General features: G+C 39.2%; 2 protein-coding genes across 3 annotated transcripts in view; one reads left to right on the forward strand and one right to left on the reverse strand.

Moving 5' to 3' along the window:
- Positions 1-230: 230 nt before the first annotated feature.
- On the forward strand, positions 231-12,916 carry MEST (mesoderm specific transcript). The gene is made up of 12 exons (XM_058297362.1): positions 231-502; positions 3,274-3,428; positions 5,310-5,389; positions 5,787-5,864; positions 5,995-6,131; positions 6,311-6,369; positions 7,383-7,423; positions 7,934-8,004; positions 8,247-8,348; positions 9,617-9,693; positions 10,653-10,716; positions 11,603-12,916. Exons 1-12 carry the CDS (start codon positions 477-479, stop codon positions 11,718-11,720), a joined length of 1,008 nt encoding a protein of 335 aa, XP_058153345.1. The 5' UTR covers positions 231-476; the 3' UTR covers positions 11,721-12,916.
- Positions 12,818-19,506, reverse strand: part of COPG2 (COPI coat complex subunit gamma 2) — a 195,533-nt gene continuing 188,844 nt past the window's right edge. For both annotated transcript variants that reach the window (XM_058297360.2, XM_058297361.2), the window contains exons 21-24: positions 15,226-15,323; positions 14,291-14,429; positions 13,902-14,000; positions 12,818-13,437 (exon numbers count right to left, since the gene is read on the reverse strand). In XM_058297360.2, coding sequence (XP_058153343.1) covers positions 13,307-13,437; positions 13,902-14,000; positions 14,291-14,429; positions 15,226-15,323 — 467 coding nt within the window. In that variant the 3' untranslated portion in view covers positions 12,818-13,306. The remainder of the gene's footprint in view (positions 13,438-13,901; positions 14,001-14,290; positions 14,430-15,225; positions 15,324-19,506) is intronic.

Here is a 19,506-nt window from a genome sequence, read left to right on the forward strand (position 1 = left end):
TAAAAGGGTTGGGGACCAGAGAGCGGAACGAGGGGGTCCTGGGTGGGGGTTGATAACTGTGGCGATGCCCCAGTAGAAGCAGCTACTGTGGGAGGGGGCGCCCGACTCCTGGTTCCGGCGGGGCTACGGGAGGCGCGCGGGCTGCGACAGGCTGGAAGGTTCTGCGGCACGGTGGGCGGGGCGGGGGCGGAGCGCGGGTGGGCTTAAAGTCGGCGCCTCGGCGCCAGACCGCCGCGGAGGCGACGAGCACATCCCCGCGCACTGCCGCGGGCGGCGGACGAGGCGCCTCCTCTGCGGCAGCTGCGCGCCGAGCCGCAGCGGACGCCCGGGGGGCGGGTGGCTGCGGCGCCGCGGCGCCGCCCTCCCTGGGCCGTGGGCTGCCGCCACCGCAGCCCGCCGGCCCCGCGCTGCTGCGGGCTGCGGCGGTCCTTGCCGCTCTGGATCGGTGCGCCTGCGGAATGGGATAAGACCCGGCCATGGTGCGCCGAGATCGCCTGCGCAGGTGGGTGCGCGCCTGCGGCTGGCGGGCGCGCGCGGCTGGCGTTGGCTCGGAGCGGCGGTCCTGAGACGGCGGTGCCCGCTGGCGAGAGGGAAGGCAGCGCGCCCGCGCCGGGACCGCCCTACGGGCGACCCCGCGGTAGAGGGAAAACCAGTGGGGTGCGCGGCGCGCAGTACCTGGAGTGTGCTTTCCTTTCTACCGAAAGGAAGGCTCTGCCTCCTTGGGGCCCCGTTGCTCCTGCGTTAGAACGCTCAGAACTCACTCTCGCCCTCGCGCAACTTAAGATTTATAGATCCCGGTATCGCCCTGGTGCGACCTGGGGTTTTCAGATCCTGGTTTCGCCCCGGTGCGACTTGGGATTTGCGGACCCTGGTATCGCCCAAACGCGACGTAGGATTTGTGGACCGCGGGATCGCTCTGGCGTGAGTGATCGCATAGGTGTGATTAGAATTTGCAGTGCCTTATCAACAAGGCGTAAATATTTTTTCATACTTTGGTGATGGGCGGCGCCAGTGAGGAGGGTGATGTGACCGATGTATCCCACAATGTTACACAGGAATGTTTTGCATTGGTATAGCGAGCGAGTTTACAGAGAAGTTAGTAACGTCTCTGCAGGCGGGTTTAGTGGTATTAGATGAGTGTATTTTTCCCGTTTACACGATGAAGAAATTAAAGTTTAGAGAGGTCGATTGATATCCAGAAGGTTTGTTACTGAGGTTTGCTGAATTTTTACCCTTGACTCATGGTTCATCATATAATGGAGATTTTGGTTAAAAAAAAAAAAAGCTGGTTTAATCCATTTTGCTTGCCGACTGCAGATTGCTGCCTTACTAAAATTCCCAAAATGCTGTTAGGGGCATTTTTACCGAGGTAATAATTAAAGCTGAACTCGGCTACCTGAGCCTGTTCTTGTATAAAAGGGAGGGAAGGTGTGGAGGGCGGGGGTTGTCCAGGAGCGGCGTGTGTGCTGGCTCCCCATCCCTTCTCCCCAGCACCAGCCGGGATGAGGGCGGGGGGCTCCTCCTGCTGTGCTCCCGTAGTAGCCCCTCCCTGGCTCTCTGCTGAGTCATTGCAGATTTTGTGTCGTTGGAACCTGTGCTGAATGAATGAGGTGATAAAGAGTGGCGCCATGCAAACATGAAGGTGCATGAACTGCATTATAGGACAGATAGCTCCGAGAAAGTGATATTGCAAACCTAATGCTTTTTGTCATTCCACCTTTCAAGGAGGAATTGGTATGTAGCCCAGGTATTATGGAGTGAAAATTGTGATACAGCTTTTGCATTTAGACTGCAACATTCTAATTATTTCTGGTGCTACTGGAAAAGTAGAACCAAATCATTGGGTCTGTTTTATAGACCGACACCTTGGAGAAAAAAAAACTGCCCTAGTGGATGCCTTAAAAAGTAGCAGAGAAGCTGACGTTCTTCAAAGGACACGGGTATTTTGTCACTGTGGAATCACAGATTTATTTTAAGATAGAAAAAAAGTATTTTGTGAATTGGATTTGTTTATGATGTGTAGGGATTGTGGTCAGGCTACAGATATTATGGTGGAAGCATGTGTATGCGGACAAAGCCATTTTACTAGGACTTTGAAAATTAATTTCCTTTATTCCTATAAAGCCTAATTTCCTTAACAGCTCTAATATTAGTTTTGGAGGGTATTATTTCCATTCTGGCTGTTTTGAGAGAAGTTCCATTCAATGAATAATTCTCTCCTTAGTGACCTTCAAGAGTTATATACTAGTAACAGAAGGAACCATTTCTAAATTTCTTTTAGCACTTGTCATTGTGGGTAAATTGACTTGGACCTTTGAAGTCCTGAGCATGGGAAGGTTGGGTGAACAAACCATTGCTGTCTGTTCACATTGCCCCCAAAGATGTTGGATATGAGTGCTGCCTTATTTATTTACTTATTTAGAGGGGGAAGAATCCTAAGAAATTGAATAAGTGGGAACTTCCTCAAGAGTCTACTAAGAAAAGCAGAAATGTACTATCCTGCCCTGATTTCAAGGGATTAGCCAGGGTCATGACAAAGCCTCTTACCTTGGAGTGTACAGTGCAGCTATCTTCTTACTTTCACAGATTCTTTACCCTGAGCAATTTCTCAGCACAAATATAGATAGCAGTTCTAAATGGAGCTTCACTTAGGTCAGAAGGTTGATAAATATTAAAAATGGCAGAGGGGGTATAGCTCAGTGGTTGGGTACCTGCTTCGTAAGTATGAGTCCTAGGTTCAATCCCAGGTACCTCTTAAAAAAAAAAAGAAAGGCAGCTCTCTGTGTAATGTCATGTGATAAATTAATATATACATATATTTAAAATTTTTAAACATTTTACTGTTGGAAATCGGTAGGTGGTACAGCTGTTAAAAATATGAGGGAAATTGTTTTTCTCCTTGCAAGTCTTGATACAAGTCAATGAAAGTGTATACAGTACCTTTTACTTTATACTTTAAAAAAAATCTCTTCAGCAGACACTGGGAAGTGCACAAGGTGAGATGGTGAGGAGTTGAAGTGGGGGTGAGGGGGGAAGATTACATATTAAAATAATGTTTTTTCTTAAAATTAAAGGGTGAGCAAATACGGCAATTGCTTTAGCAGGCAAAGATGCAAGTACATTCTTTTGGTAAACTCTGTGTCATGATTCGTATGAGAACAAGATAGTCATTGGTGGTACAGAAATTTCCCACCCATTCTTACCAGTTTTTCTGTTGTTGAAGAGTGTAGTCTCACTCTGACTGCTAACCCTGGGTTTCTGATTTTCCCACAGGATGAGGGAGTGGTGGGTCCAGGTAGGGCTACTGGCTGTGCCCCTGCTTGCTGCGTATCTGCACATCCCACCTCCTCAGCTTTCCCCTGCTCTTCACTCTTGGAAGTCTTCAGGCAAATTTTTCACCTACAAGGGACTGCGCATCTTCTACCAAGGTAAGAACAGGAGTGTTGGAAGACCTTTTGCATATAGATCACATAGGTTTCGGCTGAGGTACTTACTTTGCATCCATTGGTCTCTTTTGTCCTTTGGTGATGGGGGGATAGACCCCTTTTTCCCATGCAGTGTGCTTGAAGGAATAGACTAATTCCCCTTGTTAACTTTTTTTTTTTTTTGGTACTGGTTACATATAAAATTTTGTTTGTTTTCGAATCATACAATATGTTACACAATATATTAGGTTCATAGTAATGCAACCATACGGTAACCTTATTAACTTGATAGGAGGGAAACTCAGTGAGAATTAGTAAGAGAATGGGAGTGGAAGGTGGAATTGAGACTGACTTTTTCACACTTAAAAATACTAAAAAAGTACTTGGTACTTAAAAATACTTAAAAGCACTATACTTTTCTATACAATTTTTCTTTGTAGCCTGATTTACATTCATAGATATTGGTTTTCTCTTTTGAGCGCCCCTAGTGTCAAGTAATATATATAGCATTCATATTAACTACCATTGATGGTTTTTTCTCCCCAAAAGCCAATTTCATTCTATTGAATTGTTTTCTATAAAGATCATTTGTTATATGCATAACTGTGATTCACCTTATACCTTTGTATACAATAATTTGCTAATTATAATTACTGTGACTGCTAATTATAAATTACCATATACCAGATATTGTTTTCAACCTTCATTATTTTATTTAATCTTTACACTAGCACTTGGCAATATGTGCCATTAACCTCATCTTACAGGTGAAGAAACTGAGAGATGGAAAATTGGAAAGATTTTTTTTGGGCGGGGATCAAGAGCAATAACGAAAAATGTTTGTCATAAACCGTTTTTCATTATTGCTCCTGACCTTCTCTCATTTGCTGTATTCTGTGAAGTGAGTATATAATTTTCTTTATGTTGGTCATTTACATTGTTTCCAGTTTTGCAGTGTTTTAAAGAGTTAACATTGTGGAGTAATCTTCATGAATGTAGTTTATTTTTCCTTATATTTTCAAAGTTTACTACTTATAAATGGAATGATTTGTTTGGACTCTCAATAATATTCCATAGGTTAAAATATATAAACCTTTTAGTTGTTTCTAACTAAATTATTTCTGAAAATCTTATTATTAAATCTTCATGCCACTGACAGTATATGAATTTTAATCCAATAGCATTAGCAAGGTATTTTATTGTTTAAAAGTTTGGCTAATCTAAAAGATATATAATGATCCTGTATTGTCCTATAAATTCATAAAATGTTGATACCTATATTAACTCTTTTTTGAAAAAATTGTATTATATTTTTGATATTGGATTGGGACTCTGCTGGAAATAAAATTGGTGGGCAAACAGCATAAGTTAAGGTGCTCATCAGGGTAGGAAGAGGAGCTGTATGTTAAGAGAATTTTTGAGAGGAGCTATAATCTTAGAGAATTTGTAGTTTATATGTTTGTGATGGTATAGTGCGCTGAAGTTTACTTTTAATTGCGAAAAATAACACGCATATTAGTATTGGTAATAATGCAGAACAAAGAGAGAAATGGGGAAATGCTTTAAAAAAAAAACCTAGGTGAAAACACACAGCCTTCAGGTATTTTCAAAATAACTTTAGGGATATATTTACATAAAGGGTGCTATTTACAACTATTTAGATATATATATATCCATTTTAAAAGGAAAAAATAAAGAATCAAATGCCTGTTCTTTCCTAAAACAAAAATAAGCTTACATTTTAAAAAGAAATCTATTGTTTTCATTTCATTAATGTGGTCAGGGTTTCCTATCCTTTACACCAAATTACTTAGACTTTAATATCTATTGTTATTGTTATTGTTATAGGGGTTTGGCCTAATTAATATCTTTCTTCCTTCCCAGACTCAGTGGGTGTGGTTGGAAGTCCAGAAATAGTTGTGCTTTTACATGGCTTTCCAACTTCCAGCTATGATTGGTACAAGGTAATAAAATCAGATTTTAAACTCCTACTATGTCTTAAAAAATCCAAAACCAAGGATTTTGCCATCAGCCCTAGAAGATTCTTACAAATTTGAATTGTTTAGTAAAATAGAATTTAATGTAGAACTGTTTCGTATTTACTGTAAGGGTGTAAAAACTCTTGCAATCTGGAAAAGATATTTGCCAAGTTAAAGATGATGAAGTCCCTCCCTCAATAGAGATTAATTACTAGGAATAAACACTTTCCTAGAGGATCATCTGCGGGGCCTGTGGTGGTTTCATGAGATGTTCCCTTTAATGAAGTCTGTTAAGCTGAGATGGAATGAAACTCCTACACTGCTAGGGTTGGGGGTGGGAGTCAGGGGCAGAAAGTTCAAATCATCCCTTTCTTTCCTGTAGATTTGGGAAGGTCTGACCTTGAGGTTTCATCGAGTGATTGCTCTTGACTTCTTAGGGTTTGGCTTCAGTGACAAACCGGTAAGTAGCGTTTACACGGGGATCAGTGTTGAGGAGTGAGAGTGGGGGTGGACATGGATGGAGGGGTCAGGGTGGCAGAGAGCTGTGCACTCCTGATTTCACCCTCTATATCCGGGCTTTCTTTCCTTAGAGACCACATCACTATTCCATATTTGAGCAAGCTAGCATTGTGGAGGCGCTTTTGCGGCATCTGGGGCTCCAGAACCGTAGGATCAATCTTTTGTCTCATGATTATGGAGATATCGTTGCTCAGGAGCTGCTCTATAGGTTAGTGAAGCCATAGACTTTTTTTAGCATTCGTAAGTTTCATTAGCTTTTGAAACCCTGAGAAAAGTAAATTGATCCTGGGATCTTTCTAGCCTTTTTCCCTCTTGGGAATTTATCTTTGCTGCTGCATTGGTGTAAGTCCTCTGAGTTACGTGTGTCTCTCCATTCCGCTTTTCTAGGTACAAGCAGAATCGATCTGGTCGGCTTACCATAAAGAGTCTTTGTCTTTCAAATGGAGGTAATTGCATGACAGAAAGTAAAAAGCAGGGCAAAACCTAGAAGGGCTGCCCTTAGGTATCACAGGGACATCTAAATGGTAATCTATTGATATTGCAAGCAGAAGCAATTAAATGAATGGATTTTTTACTTTTTTTGCACCATAACTCCTTTGGTAGACTGAAGAGGTTTACAGACCCTTTCTCAGAATAATGTTTTTCAATATAAACAATAAAGTAAAGAGGATTATGAAAGAAACTGGTGATATTGACTTAGAGTTGATATCTGCAACAACTGCAATATGTTAGGAAAATATTTGAGACAAGCCAGTCACAGGGCTTTTAATACTATTGTGGTTTGTTTCCTAAACTCTCAATTGATGGCAATGCTAAATTTCAGTTAAAAATGAGCAAACCCCTCATTAGACCTTTTGGAGATGTTTCTTTTTCTTTGCCTGCCATTGAGTCCATTTGTAAACCCACACATATCCAAATGTCCCCTAAATATCATGAGAGCAGATCAGCTGTTTCCTAGGAGAGGACTCTTCTATCCCTTTCCCAGTAGATGTTCCTGTTGACTCAAGAGAAATGGAAAAGGAGAACTCTAGGTCATTTTTGGGACGTACACTTCCTCAAAGATCTCAGCTTTCTTTCACAGCCTGAATCATTAACAACACTTTGTTTTGAGGGAAGGCAGGAAATGCTAAGGGGAGTCAGCCTGGTCATTAGCATTCTGGATGACCATACAAATTATTTTTTCCCCTTTCTCTACCTCTGAAATGGGGAAAGTAATCCCAATGGTATATATATTTAAATGGATATAATTTCATCTGTTAAAAACAGAGTTCCTGGGAGAAGTAATTAGATGACAGAGCTAAGTTTTATTTGTAATTCTTTTTTTTTTTTTTTGTAGTAAAGGCCCCAAGGGTGACAGTGAATAGCATGAAGAGTCATGAATAATGACCTAAAGTTGTAAAGTTGTTGTGTTTGACTTAAAATTGTTGTAAATGGCTAAGATGCGTCTCTTCTTTTATAGGTATATTTCCTGAGACTCACCGTCCTCTTCTTCTCCAGAAGGTTGGCTACTACACTGAATAGATCTTTAGTTGTAAGATTTGAGCTGACATAAGAAATATCTTAAGCTATAATCCTTCTCCTCATTAATTTACATTAACAAAGTTAATTTTTCCTTTCTTATGCATGTAAAGCAGTAAGTGACTCTATATAAAGCCTAAAATTATCTATTAGAATAAGAGAGCAACAAGTATTTGGAGAAATACAGCTCTGTAAAGATCTGTGAGATAAGCATGATGTTTGAACAAACTGGGATCCTACTGTAAACTTAGTAAGTTAGCAAACTGTAGAAATGTAATCTTAAAGAGAATTAGAAATAGGTTTTTCTTCCATGAGAGAAGAATGTAGGTAGGTAGTAAAAAAAAAAAAACCAAAGCCAACAACCAAACCTTTCATTAGAGAAAGATTTGACTAAAGCCCTTTTTTTGGTTCTTGGTATAAAATCTTTTGTTTTGATGAGTTGTCTTCTTTCTCTGGATTCTTGATTTTTACTTTCCCTCATTTACTTCATAGCTGCTCAAAGATGGAGGCATGCTGTCACCCATCCTCACACGCTTAATGAACTTCTTTGTATTCTCTCGAGGGTAAGTCTTTGTCAAAGATTGTGACGAAGGCATGGAAACATGGAGTGAAAAATTGCTACCACTAAAATTCTGGACCAAATTCTAGGGTTTGATATTTTTAAGCAAACGTGTTGGGCATTTTCGAGGGAAGCAGAAGGAATCCATAAATCCATGAAGGATTGTCTACTCTGAGGTTTCAATCATATTTGACATTCTGAATTCTGCTTATACTTACCTTTTTGCTTTTTGGACTCTGATTTCAGTCTCACCCCAGTCTTTGGGCCATACACACGACCCTCTGAGAGTGAGCTGTGGGACATGTGGGCAGGGATACGCAACAATGATGGGAACTTGGTCATTGACAGGTAAGAAATACCCCTTTACTTTGGTTTCTGGAGAGGCTTTTTTGGAATGGGGAAAGAGGAGGAATTGCTTGTTATGCTCATACTGGCTTGTTCCCTGTCTAAAGGTTAGTCCTTCTTTTGAACCAAAAACAGTCATGCCCTGTACTTTCTAAGAAGAAATCAAGAACAGAGTGAGAGCCCTGACCTAAGCCTACGGCATAAAAAATTGGATAAATAGCTGCAAATTCTAATGCTCTCACAGCTTGTAACTGGCCAGTTGACCTTGCAAATCTTTCTTTGGGCCTTTTGCTAATATTAAATGCTTTAAAATGTTTAATCATAGTCATGAAAGAAGCCTAGTATCTCCCTGAAAGTATAAACTTCTTCCTTTTGTTTATCTTTCCTGCTGTAACAGGGGCTGGGAAAGGGAAACTTTTCTCTTGGATAAAGAATCCCCATGCTGTGGTTCAAAGGAGAATGTAGTTTTCACAGAACAATGCAGATATGGTGATATCCAAAATTATTTGAGTTGAAGCACTGTCCTTTTACCAGCTGGGAACTATGGGTTAGAGGAGACCATTCCTACTTCCACACCCCTCTGTATTATCCCCAAAGATTCATTTTAATATGAAAAATAGAAAAAGAAACTAACACCCCTTTTAAAATGTCCTCACATATTCCTTTCTGAAAAGTAAATACCAAATTCTAAGAGTGTTCATGTTTCACAGAAATAATTGTCCTGGAAGTGCCAGGCAGAATAATTAGAATACTTTAGGTTGAGTTCTAAAGTGTGGCTATGACATCTTTCACTAGGAAGAGGAATTTTCCTCATTTTGTCTATGGTAAGGTGAAGCGTGGAGAATAAAGCTTTGTGCTCGTGAACTTCTACATTTAGGATTTTAGAAGTAGAGGTCAACTTAGAGATCATCTAGTTCAGTCCTCTTATTTTAAAGATGAGGAAACAGGTTAAAAGGTGTGTGTGGGTGTGTGTGGTAGAGCCATATCTGGGCTTTACTCACATAAACTTTCAGGCTTCTTAGATCTCGTAAACACTCAGAGCCATTCATTTGTACACAGAGAGTAGGCGTGACCGCTGTCAAAGTTACATGGTGGTTCGTACATCTCCTGGCAGTGGCAATATGAATCATGATAAATAGGTGGGCACTTTTCAGGTTGCTGTTGGCTTAAGAAAACTTATATTGAGTGCCTTGTGGCCCATGTCAGGTCTTTGAATCCTTATAATTGAAAGGTTTCTAGATTCTACTCTTGCTGACTTATCTGTCCTGTAGTCTCTTACAGTACATCAACCAGAGGAAGAAGTTTAGGAGACGCTGGGTGGGAGCTCTTGCCTCTGTAACTATTCCCAGTGAGTATGTCTACATTATGTCTTCATGGGAAAACTGAAGGACTCTGGGGCTAAAATTCCAACTCCTATCACCCCTAATTAGTGTTTATTTGCAATATTTTGCAAATAATAATATAAAAAATATAAAAATAAAAAGTCAGGGCACCCAGTTAAATTTGAAATTCAGATAAATGACCTTTAATTTTTTTAATATGAGTAATACTTGGGACATACTTATACCACAGGCCATACTTACACTAAAAATTATCTGAAATTAAAAGTTAACTGGGCATTCTGTATTTTATCTGGCAATCCCATTCCGAATCTGGGACAGGGGTAGCATATGTTATAGAGTATAGAACATTGTGACAGTGCTGCAAAGGACAGTTGGCATTACTGTTAGGAGTGGGAGTTAACTGGTATCTGTGGTGTGCATTGTCAGTGACTGCCACAGTAAATGCTGAATTGCTGGGATAGAAGTCTGTTTACATTACTAATCAAGATACAACCATAGATAGTTTCTTCTCATTTGTCTCTTCATTCTTAAAGATCAAAAAAGAAAATCAGTGCCTGTGTCCCACACATAGTAGTTAGTGCTCAGAAATTATTGATTGATTTAAAATGTCAAAGGTCAATCATAGTTGAAGAAAATGACTCACAGAATGATAGTCTCTTGGATTTACAGAAAGAGAATTTTGAGAGTAGGGCTTCTTCCTTTTGTTCCAGGGCACAGAAGAGCTACAGGAAGGACTGAATGGCTCTATGTAGGTGAAAATGTGCCAAATGAACAAACTGGCTTATTCTTAGCAGTTCCTTGTAGCCCACTTAATAAAAGAAGCTAGGTTTTCTATCATAGGTTTTTCTCTCATAGTTTACTTACAGAAAACCTTTTTTTTTTTTTTGGAGGGGGAGTTAATTTTAAGTTGGAGGTAGGAGAATGGATGCGATTGCTGTTGGTAATTCATTTCTTTCTTTCCTAGTTCATTTTATCTATGGGCCATTGGATCCTGTTAATCCTTACCCAGAGTTTTTGGAGCTGTACAGGTGAGTCTTCCTCAGAGGTCTTTGTTTTGTTAGGACATCATCCTGGCAGTGGTAAACAGAATCATCTTTTGGGCTGTTGCTATAGCCACCATCTCTGACCTCATTGGTTTTTCAATCAGGAAACATAAAAGGATGAGTTGGGGAATCTTATTTTCACATAAATGTAAAGATCAAGTAATTCAGTTATATATTCTCTTGATTTATACAACCTGTTTCCACTGTGATGGCTACTGCAGTCCTAGGTGTACTGGTAAGAAAAGGCTATCGTGAGCCAAGGAATGAAAGGGGATATATTTTTTAGAAATTTTTGCTTTAGTCTGATTGTAATACCAACTCCTGACCTAAGTTGAGCAAACTGCAAGGAGAGAATGAGAAAAATCTGTTTTATTCTCTCTAGGAACTTACTCAGAAGGTGTTGGAATATGAAATCTTGACTATGTCACATAGGCATGTTCCCATACCTTCATATACCCTAGTGGAAACAACCCAGCCATAAACAGCTTGCATTTAACTTTAAACAAATACTGTTTTTCTTCTCTTCCTGGAAGTAAGGAAGGTCCTTTGTTACCTTTATTCTTGGGCAGTGAGTTACTGCATAACCCACTTGTTTGATGTCTCATAACACATTTACAATGTAGAGAAGCGTATTTTCATGTTGTTGTCTGTTTGATCCTGGACATTTAAAAACTAGTTTTTACATATCATAAATGATTGGTAAGTTTATCTGTCTAAAATACAATTCTAGAGTAGAAGGTGAATAAGCCCTTTATTAGTTCCTTTCAGTGTGGTATATCTGTAGAGGCATTTACTGGGGCTTCCCACTGGCTTACATCTCTCCCCCTCCCTCCAGCCTCAAGTTCACCTACATGCTGTTCTCTTCCACTAGGAAAACGCTGCCGCGGTCCACAATGTCGATTCTGGATGACCACATTAGCCACTATCCACAGCTAGAGGATCCCATGGGCTTCTTGAATGCATATATGGGCTTCATCAACTCCTTCTGAGCTGGAAAGAGTAGCATCCCTGTATTGCCTCCCCTACTTCCTTATCTGTTGTGTATTCCACTTAGGAAGAAATGCCCAAAAGAGGTCCTGGCCACCAAATGCTATTCTCTCACAAAAGTCCACTTACTCACATTGGTGAACAGTATATTGTAAAAAGCCAGCAGAAGCTCTAAGGGTTGACCTAATATTCCACATCCAATTCCTTTAACATCCTACCAAGTGTATGGATTTGACTTTGTCTTTGTGTTATAAAATTCTGATTGAGCACTACTACTCACTGATGTAGAAAGAGGCAGACATTCTTTTTCAAAAACAGTTTTAGACACTTCTATGGATTTTTCTGAAATGTTAATTTCTGGCCTAACCCCAATTGAAACCATATAGTAAAGATTGAGGAGAGAGGTTGCCTTTGAATGGCTCTAAGCAACACAGCTTCAAGTGAGAGTGAGTCTCCCTTGTCGTAACTTTGGATTTAGTTTCACCAGCTGCTTCTAATTATACACATTTCATTAAAACAGATTTTGTTTTAAATAAGGCAATATTCTAAGTATGCTTTAGACTATGATTTACCTACATGTGTACACATATTTTATACTAAACCAGCAGACACTTACTCTGACAGAGTAAGGAAACTTATTAAAACATGTTTACTTTCTGAATAAATTGAACTAAATCCAAACTATTTTCAGAATTTCCTAAAATCTCAAGACACTAAGAACCAATAATCTGTGCCAGAGATTTACTGTTATTAGCTGGAAAGACCAATTCTAAGAGCAAATAACAGTCTTTGACTATTCATACCTCAGTGCTTAGAAGCATGTCCCTCCTGAGCTCAAGTGGAGGGGAGGGGATCTTTGTATAGTCCAAGTTACCATGCTGAATGTACACTGATTCCTTGACGATGATTGCTTAACTTCTCATTGGTTGTCCCAGAGAGGCTTTCTCATGAAGCTCAGCAATTCCTGTACTTTCAGACAGGAAAGTTCCAGAAATTTTAAGAACAAATTCTGAAAGACTTAGGAGCAAATGGTGCTGAATACTTTCTTTTTTTTAAGCCACAGTTTCATTGTCTTAATCAAAACAGGATTATTAAATGATTCTTTTAAATTCATTTTTTATTAGCAACTTCGAGTATAACAACTTTGAAACTGGAATAAGTGTTTATTTTCTATTAATAAAAATGAATTTTGACAAAAGTGGACTCTGGCTTCCCCTCCCACCCAACCCTTTGGGATAAAAATTTTTCAACATTGCCAGGAGTTTTCAGACACACATTAAATTGAAGACTATAATGAAGTTAAGCAGCTGGGGAGAGGATAGTGTTTAATTTGCAAGGTCACCCAAAGCTGCACTATCATACCAAAGTTGAACAAGTATAGTAAAAAGGAAAAAACAAAAACAAGCAAACAAAAACAACCATGCACAAGAACAGACATTTGCTTGATCTGCTGGCTTAGGGACAAACATTTAATTTGCTTCTCTGAAAGCATTAACCTTTAAAAATGTGATTCTGGGAAATTCATGCCACCAGCCTAAAGCCCACTGTCGGTGAAGTGTATATCAGTTTCATCTTGCCGAGAAAAAACTTAACCAACAGAAGCCAAGATAACATCTACAGGTGTTCCATCTTTGCTTCTGACAGTCACCTGCATGGTCACTCCATCTGCTAAGGCCAGCCTGGACCTCACCAATAAATCATAGCCACCTCTGTATATACCTGAGAGGGAAAAAGTAAGGAAAACCATACTAAGAACTCAAAACAAGCTCTGGGTAATGAAATTTATTCATGTTCTGCCTACATCTCCTTTCCGTTAAGCTTTTCTGGAGATTTGCATTTATGGTGGGAATTGAATCCTACATAAAATTCTGAATAATCTTTTATAATCCCATGATACCAGGTGCATAGAAGGTATTCAGTTATATTGATTAGGAATACTCAAAGTGGGGGTTGGTATTGGTATCTGTGGGAGTGAATTAAGTATTTTAGGCCAAATAGATATCTTAAAAGAATAACTTAAGAATAGCATGCAAATTAATTAAACAGCTAAAAGAAAGCATTCATTTTCACAGGACTTCAAATCGTAATTCATAATGGGATGATATGACAATAGGGTATGAGATACCCATCCACATCCCTTCCTGTTAAACAAAAGACAGGGAAAATCTGATAAAGCTTCTTACCTGCCAGATACAGAGAATGAGAGTTTTTGTTCTCAGGTACTTTGTCTGACCTCTCACATGGCTGCATGCCCAGAAATGTGATGATGTTGTTGACAGCTTCTGTGTTGGGAAGTTTTATGTAACAGTATTAGGAAAGTTAAGTGTAGGAATCTGCCTTCCCACCAGTACATTCTGGGAGGTAGGGGAGAGTGGGGTGGTGGGGTGGTGGTGTATAGAGGGAAGCTATTGGAATGGAAACTGGTTGACTCAATTAGATGATGAAGATAGGGACTTGGCCTATTAAGGAAAAATGAGTTATGAGGTATTTTTTTAAAAAGGGAGTTCTCCTGGGATAAATTTGTCTGTTAGCTTTTATACAGGCAATATACTGATAGCAAAATTGTTCTTACCTTCCAGGGTTTTGGTAGAACTGAGGGCAAATGTCTCTTCTTTCTCAAAGGTGGCTCCTACCTCTTCCCAGGCAGCAGCAAAGTTAGGCTTCAGTACCTTCTGAATGTGGTCAGACACAGTTACTTCAAGATCTTCCAGCTAGTGGGTAACAAGGAGGGGATCAGTAAATAAAAGCCCTTGTAGGACAGAATGAAGTAAGACAGTTTTACCATTCTGTGTTACATCCTTTGCAGGAACCTTAGAAAAACTCTGCTACAAAAGTTCAAGTTTTGTAGTCTAGATAAGCGTAATGCTCTAGGCCTTATTAGCAAAGGGACACATAAAAATAAGACATCTGGAAAGAGCTTTACTTAGATCAATCAACACCTGCAGCCCTAAGATACAAAGTAGTCATGTTGTCATAGCTAACCACTGAGTTCAGACTATACAGTGCCTTCTGAGCTTAGCAGTCACTCATAGGTTATTTTATTATTGTTATGATTATTTTATTTTTATTTTTAAAATTTTCCCTCTAGCATGTGAAGACTTTTCAGTTCATGCTCTGTCTATATTATAAGGAAACTAAAAATTGCTGAACCAATCAAACAAAGGAAAAGAAAAGAAAAAACAAAACACCCCACTTTTAAATAAAACTGACCTTAATGAAAACCATGTAATTATTTTCATCTCTTAATTATCCCCATTATAAAGGAAAAAAAGGTGAGCATATTTGCTTTAACTAATCTTGAAGTGTTAAATCTCAACTCTGTAATTAGCATGATGCAGTCCCATTACAGAGGGAGATTAGTCCAGGTCCTTCTCTGTTGCAATCTGTTTGAGAAGACTAAAAAGTCCACAGGTTTGTGTCAGATATTCCTTGGAAAATTCAATCTCAAGGCAGAAATCACTCAGTGTTCCAGGGTATCAAAGTAAATTTCTTTTCAGGAAAACTTACCACATACTCATCATCGTATCCATCCTCATCTGGAACTCCAGTGTTAGGGTCACAGTCCCGGACTGTGAACTTCATGGTGCAGCTAAAGGTGCATGCAACTGGAGGGGAAAGAGCAGACAAGTCTGAAGCAATGGGTAGCATAAGCACAAAGTTCCATCAGTGACTTAGGAAAGTACTGCCTGTGCTTGATACCTTATTCTACATTATCACGTTAAACAGATGCAGGCCCTGTTTTCTACGGTGGTAGTAAAGTGCTGGTCAATAAGACAGTTTCACACAGAATGGCTTAAAAATTTATCCTCCACTGTGGGCTAGACTAGTACAGAAGAGATGACATGAGTACTGGTCTGAAGAAATCAGCAGGGGAGATACTTTGGAGTCTTTTTGCTTGCCTGTCAAAGGGCTTATATATTGAAAAATTTGAGAACCGCTGCTCTAGAAGCTGACAAACAGAAAAGAGAAAAAGGTTATAAAAAAGTAACACAGATCATCAGATTAATGTTGACCAAGTACGTTAAAGTCTTAATATCAACACTGTCTTTAGATTGTAGACTGGCAGTGGCTCCACAGATCACCAGAATGAACTTGCTTTATGTCAAATTGTAATCCACAGCAAGTAGGTTAATAATGAGGTCCTAATATAGGTAAAGCTAGTGTCTTAGAATGAAAAATCAAGTGGGCAATTTTATGTGTTCAAATGACTGGTGGCAGTAATAAATGAAGGTGGAAGGCACATTTTTAGAAAGTGAAGTTTCATGAAGAAGATAGGATTTTCTGGAGTGTCTGAAGGAGGGAACTTAGCAAGCATGGGTGAAGAAAAGGCACGTAGTGTCTAATCCATGGTCTGGAAAAGGCTTATCAGTACATTAATTCTTAGAAATTGAGGATTCAGAAAATTATATGGGGAATGGGCAAGGAGAAGGAAGAAAAAACTTGGATATAAAGACCATGTATGACAGGTTGGGTAGTGAAACTTTCATCTGGTCAGCGTTGACATTAAACTCTCCATCCATCATCCATCCATCCATCCATCCATCCATCCATCCATCCAAATATATAGTGAATTTCAATACATGTTGACATTTTTTGACATGTAAAGGATATAAGCTAATGTGCCAGACACTTAGATAAGAAGGTCTCTGAGACATGACCTCAGTCTCCATGAGCTGACTGTCTAAGAGTTATGACATCACAACTCAAAACCATAGGTTCCTTAATACAAGTGTTAATAGAGTGATGTGTGAAGGCGCAGGATTAACACTAGATCTGCCTGAGAAAATCATAAAAATCTCTGAAAAAAAAATAGTTTAATTAGATCTCAAAAGATGAAAAAGTTTTGTAAGCAGAGAAAATTACATGAACAAAGGGAGAGTTCAGAAAAGCCATGGGGCAGTCTGGAAACAGTAAGAGGTATTGCTAATGCCCGGGTTCTGAAAAGAGGATTTGTTTAGGAACAAATTATGAAATATCTTGTATTTCAAATGACAGATACCAGACATTTTCCAATAGGCTCTGGTAAGCCAAGACAGTCAGGAGATTGAAAGTTTAGAGTTAAATTAGATGGTGCCTAATTCAAGCCACCAGTGGGATTCCTATGAAGAACACATGTCTGAATTCAGAGAGCAAACAAATTCAATAGAGTATGTTAGAAACAGATGATAGTCATCATCTCATCATCTCAGTGTACCTATCCAGACAATAGAATTTTTATGCTATAAAATGGATTGATGAATGATTATGGAAAAATTAGTTTTCTGCAGGGTGAAAGCAGAGTGAAGAAGAAAGATGTGGAAGTCAACACAGACCCAGAATGGGCCAACTGTGCAGTATTTTAAAAAATGAAGGGAGAGATGGGATTATTGTAGGAAAAAAGGTCATGATCAAATAAGAATGAAGAGGCAGAAAAGACTTATGTAATAGAAAATTATATGAATACCAGCGTGGTTCAGATTAAGCAGTGAGGCTACAGGCAAATGAGGATCTGGAGTAAGGAGATAGAAAACTGGTAACAATGATAGATCACAGACTACTGCAGACTGGTTGAAGTTTACATATTAGTAAAGAAAGACATTTACATAAGTAAGTGATACAGAGTAAAAGATTAAGGAAGTTAATAGGAACGATATTAGTAGAGATAATGGTGTAGAAACCTTTGTGGCAAATTTTTAATTAAATGATTTGGTTGGTATATTGAGAGGTTACAGGGAATTTAAGATGAACTCCAATCTATCAATATTGCTGGGGTGGATGACTGACACTGAATGATGAGGAGAAAGGGTAAAAGGAGTCCTTTCAAGGCAAGGGAACAATACTGACTCCATTGTCATAAAGATGAGAGCGTCACAAATTGAGGCAAATAACCAAAGGGAATAAGGAATAAATGGCCTGAAGAGCTATGTTAAAGTTGTCCTTAGAAATGAGGCTTGCTTGTGAAGATTGTCTGAAAATGAGAAAAAAGATGGGTGCTAGAAGTACGGAGAATGTATGAATTAGGTTGGGGTACAGAACATGCAGTGTGGCAAGTACCAGAGTGGAAAATTTGTTAAGTTGTCAGATCTCAACCACTGGAGGAGAGACCATGACTAAATAAGAAATGAGGTTATGAGAAGATTCCAGAAAGCTTTGCTGGAATAATAAAGAAAAGGATGTGGTCAATAGGGCAAAAGATTAGCAATATAGTAAAAGGGATGGATCTGAAACAGGCTAACTGCAGCAATTCAGGTAGGTCTGGATGGAACTGAGATGGAATTGATGCAGTCTATGGTGTAGAAAACCAAGGAAGATGGAAATGAGTTGAATAGTACATGGCAAAAATGAGGAGTATACCCAACTAGAAAAGAGTGGTGAATTCATGGGAACAGAATACAAATGGTAGGAGGGAGCCTGAAGATGAGCTTTTTCTTTAAGTCAAATATAGGGGAGAAAGGAGGAAATGTACAGCAAAGCAATTATGAAGTTGCCTTTGGATGAAAAGGAGTCATTAAGAAATGTTAGACATCAATTGTAAGGATAAGGCACCATCCTGGGTGCAAAGTCGTGATGGAATGGGAAAGAAAGGAGAGATCAGAAGCTAAGGAAAGGAAGAATTGTGTGGTAGAGTGCCTGCAAGAAAGGGAAAATATGGAATAAAGATCTAGAATGGGGAATTGTTGCAGAACTCAAAAGAAGTCTAATTGGTCACATCCCAAAGTGTAAAGGCCATATTGTAATGAGAAGTATATAGAATGAGTAAGGAGCAAGGACTTGAATGGGAAGCAGCAGTAGGCTAGCTCTTAAAGTTTTGGAGGGAAATTGTTAAAGGACTTGATTAATAGGAAAGGTTAAAAGGAAGCTGATAAAAATAAATGCTGATAAACTATTGTTGGCAACTTTAGCGGTATTAGGCTTGATTTATGAAAGGGTCAGAGTAGTTTGTCCAGAGAATGCATTATTGCTATTATATGGGAAATGTGTGAAAGTTATGTGGGAGGCACATATAAAGACAGGAATTCTGCATCTAGTCCTTCTATAGAGAGATGGTAAATGAAAGAATGATGGGTAATTAAGACATCAAGGAGTAGTGTGCCATCGAATTGCTCTTAGAAGTTCCCTTGCCATGTGAGTATTGGCTAGAAGTGACAGAATTTTCCTAGGGAGAAAAAGAAGAGAAGAGAAGATGAAGGCTGGATACAAAAAACAAAACAAAAAACAAAAAACGGAGAAAGGTGGTAGGAGTTATGCTGGGGTACAGAATACAAGGTATGGCTAATGAAGGGCATTAATGAGGTCTAGAACGAGGAACACTGGATGCCTGTTCAGTTGAGAAGTATGAGTTAAGCTAGATTACAACCAAAGAAGGAGAAAGAATGCAAAGAGAAAGTAACTAAATAAGAATTGGTGTCATAAGACAGTGCTATCTGGGAATCTTTGCCTGAATGATATTTGAAGCAATGAGTGTGATCAATAAAGTGAAAGAAAAGAGTATAAATGGGATGGACCTGAGCCATGCACCACTGGCAGGAATTGTCTGAAAGCCTGGACTGAAATAAGAATACAAATGTAATATTTAGAACATCATGGAGGAAACAAAGGTGGAAGAAAAGACAACTGAATCTATGAGAATGATATAAAGATGGTAGCTGAAAAAAATGAGATTGTGTAGATAACATGTTTCTCTAGGGTAAACTGAGGAAAAGAGTGGAAGAGCCTACATAAGAGATGGGGTCATTAGAAAATTGGCAGACATTGAGAAGAGTGATATAGCTCAATACCTGGACCACAGATTAGACTGATTAAGACTAA

This window comes from Dasypus novemcinctus, chromosome 5 (genome assembly GCF_030445035.2).
Source record: "Dasypus novemcinctus isolate mDasNov1 chromosome 5, mDasNov1.1.hap2, whole genome shotgun sequence".
In the NCBI taxonomy this organism is placed as follows: Eukaryota; Metazoa; Chordata; class Mammalia; order Cingulata; family Dasypodidae; genus Dasypus; species Dasypus novemcinctus.

Bases quoted from the DNA above. Each gene is read 5' to 3' on its own strand.
- MEST (XM_058297362.1), top strand. From the start codon at position 477: ATGGTGCGCCGAGATCGCCTGCGCAG. The intron at 5,390-5,786 runs GTAATAAAATCA...TCTTTCCTGTAG, and splicing joins CCAGCTATGATTGGTACAAG to ATTTGGGAAGGTCTGACCTT. The intron at 5,865-5,994 runs GTAAGTAGCGTT...TTCTTTCCTTAG, and splicing joins TTGGCTTCAGTGACAAACCG to AGACCACATCACTATTCCAT.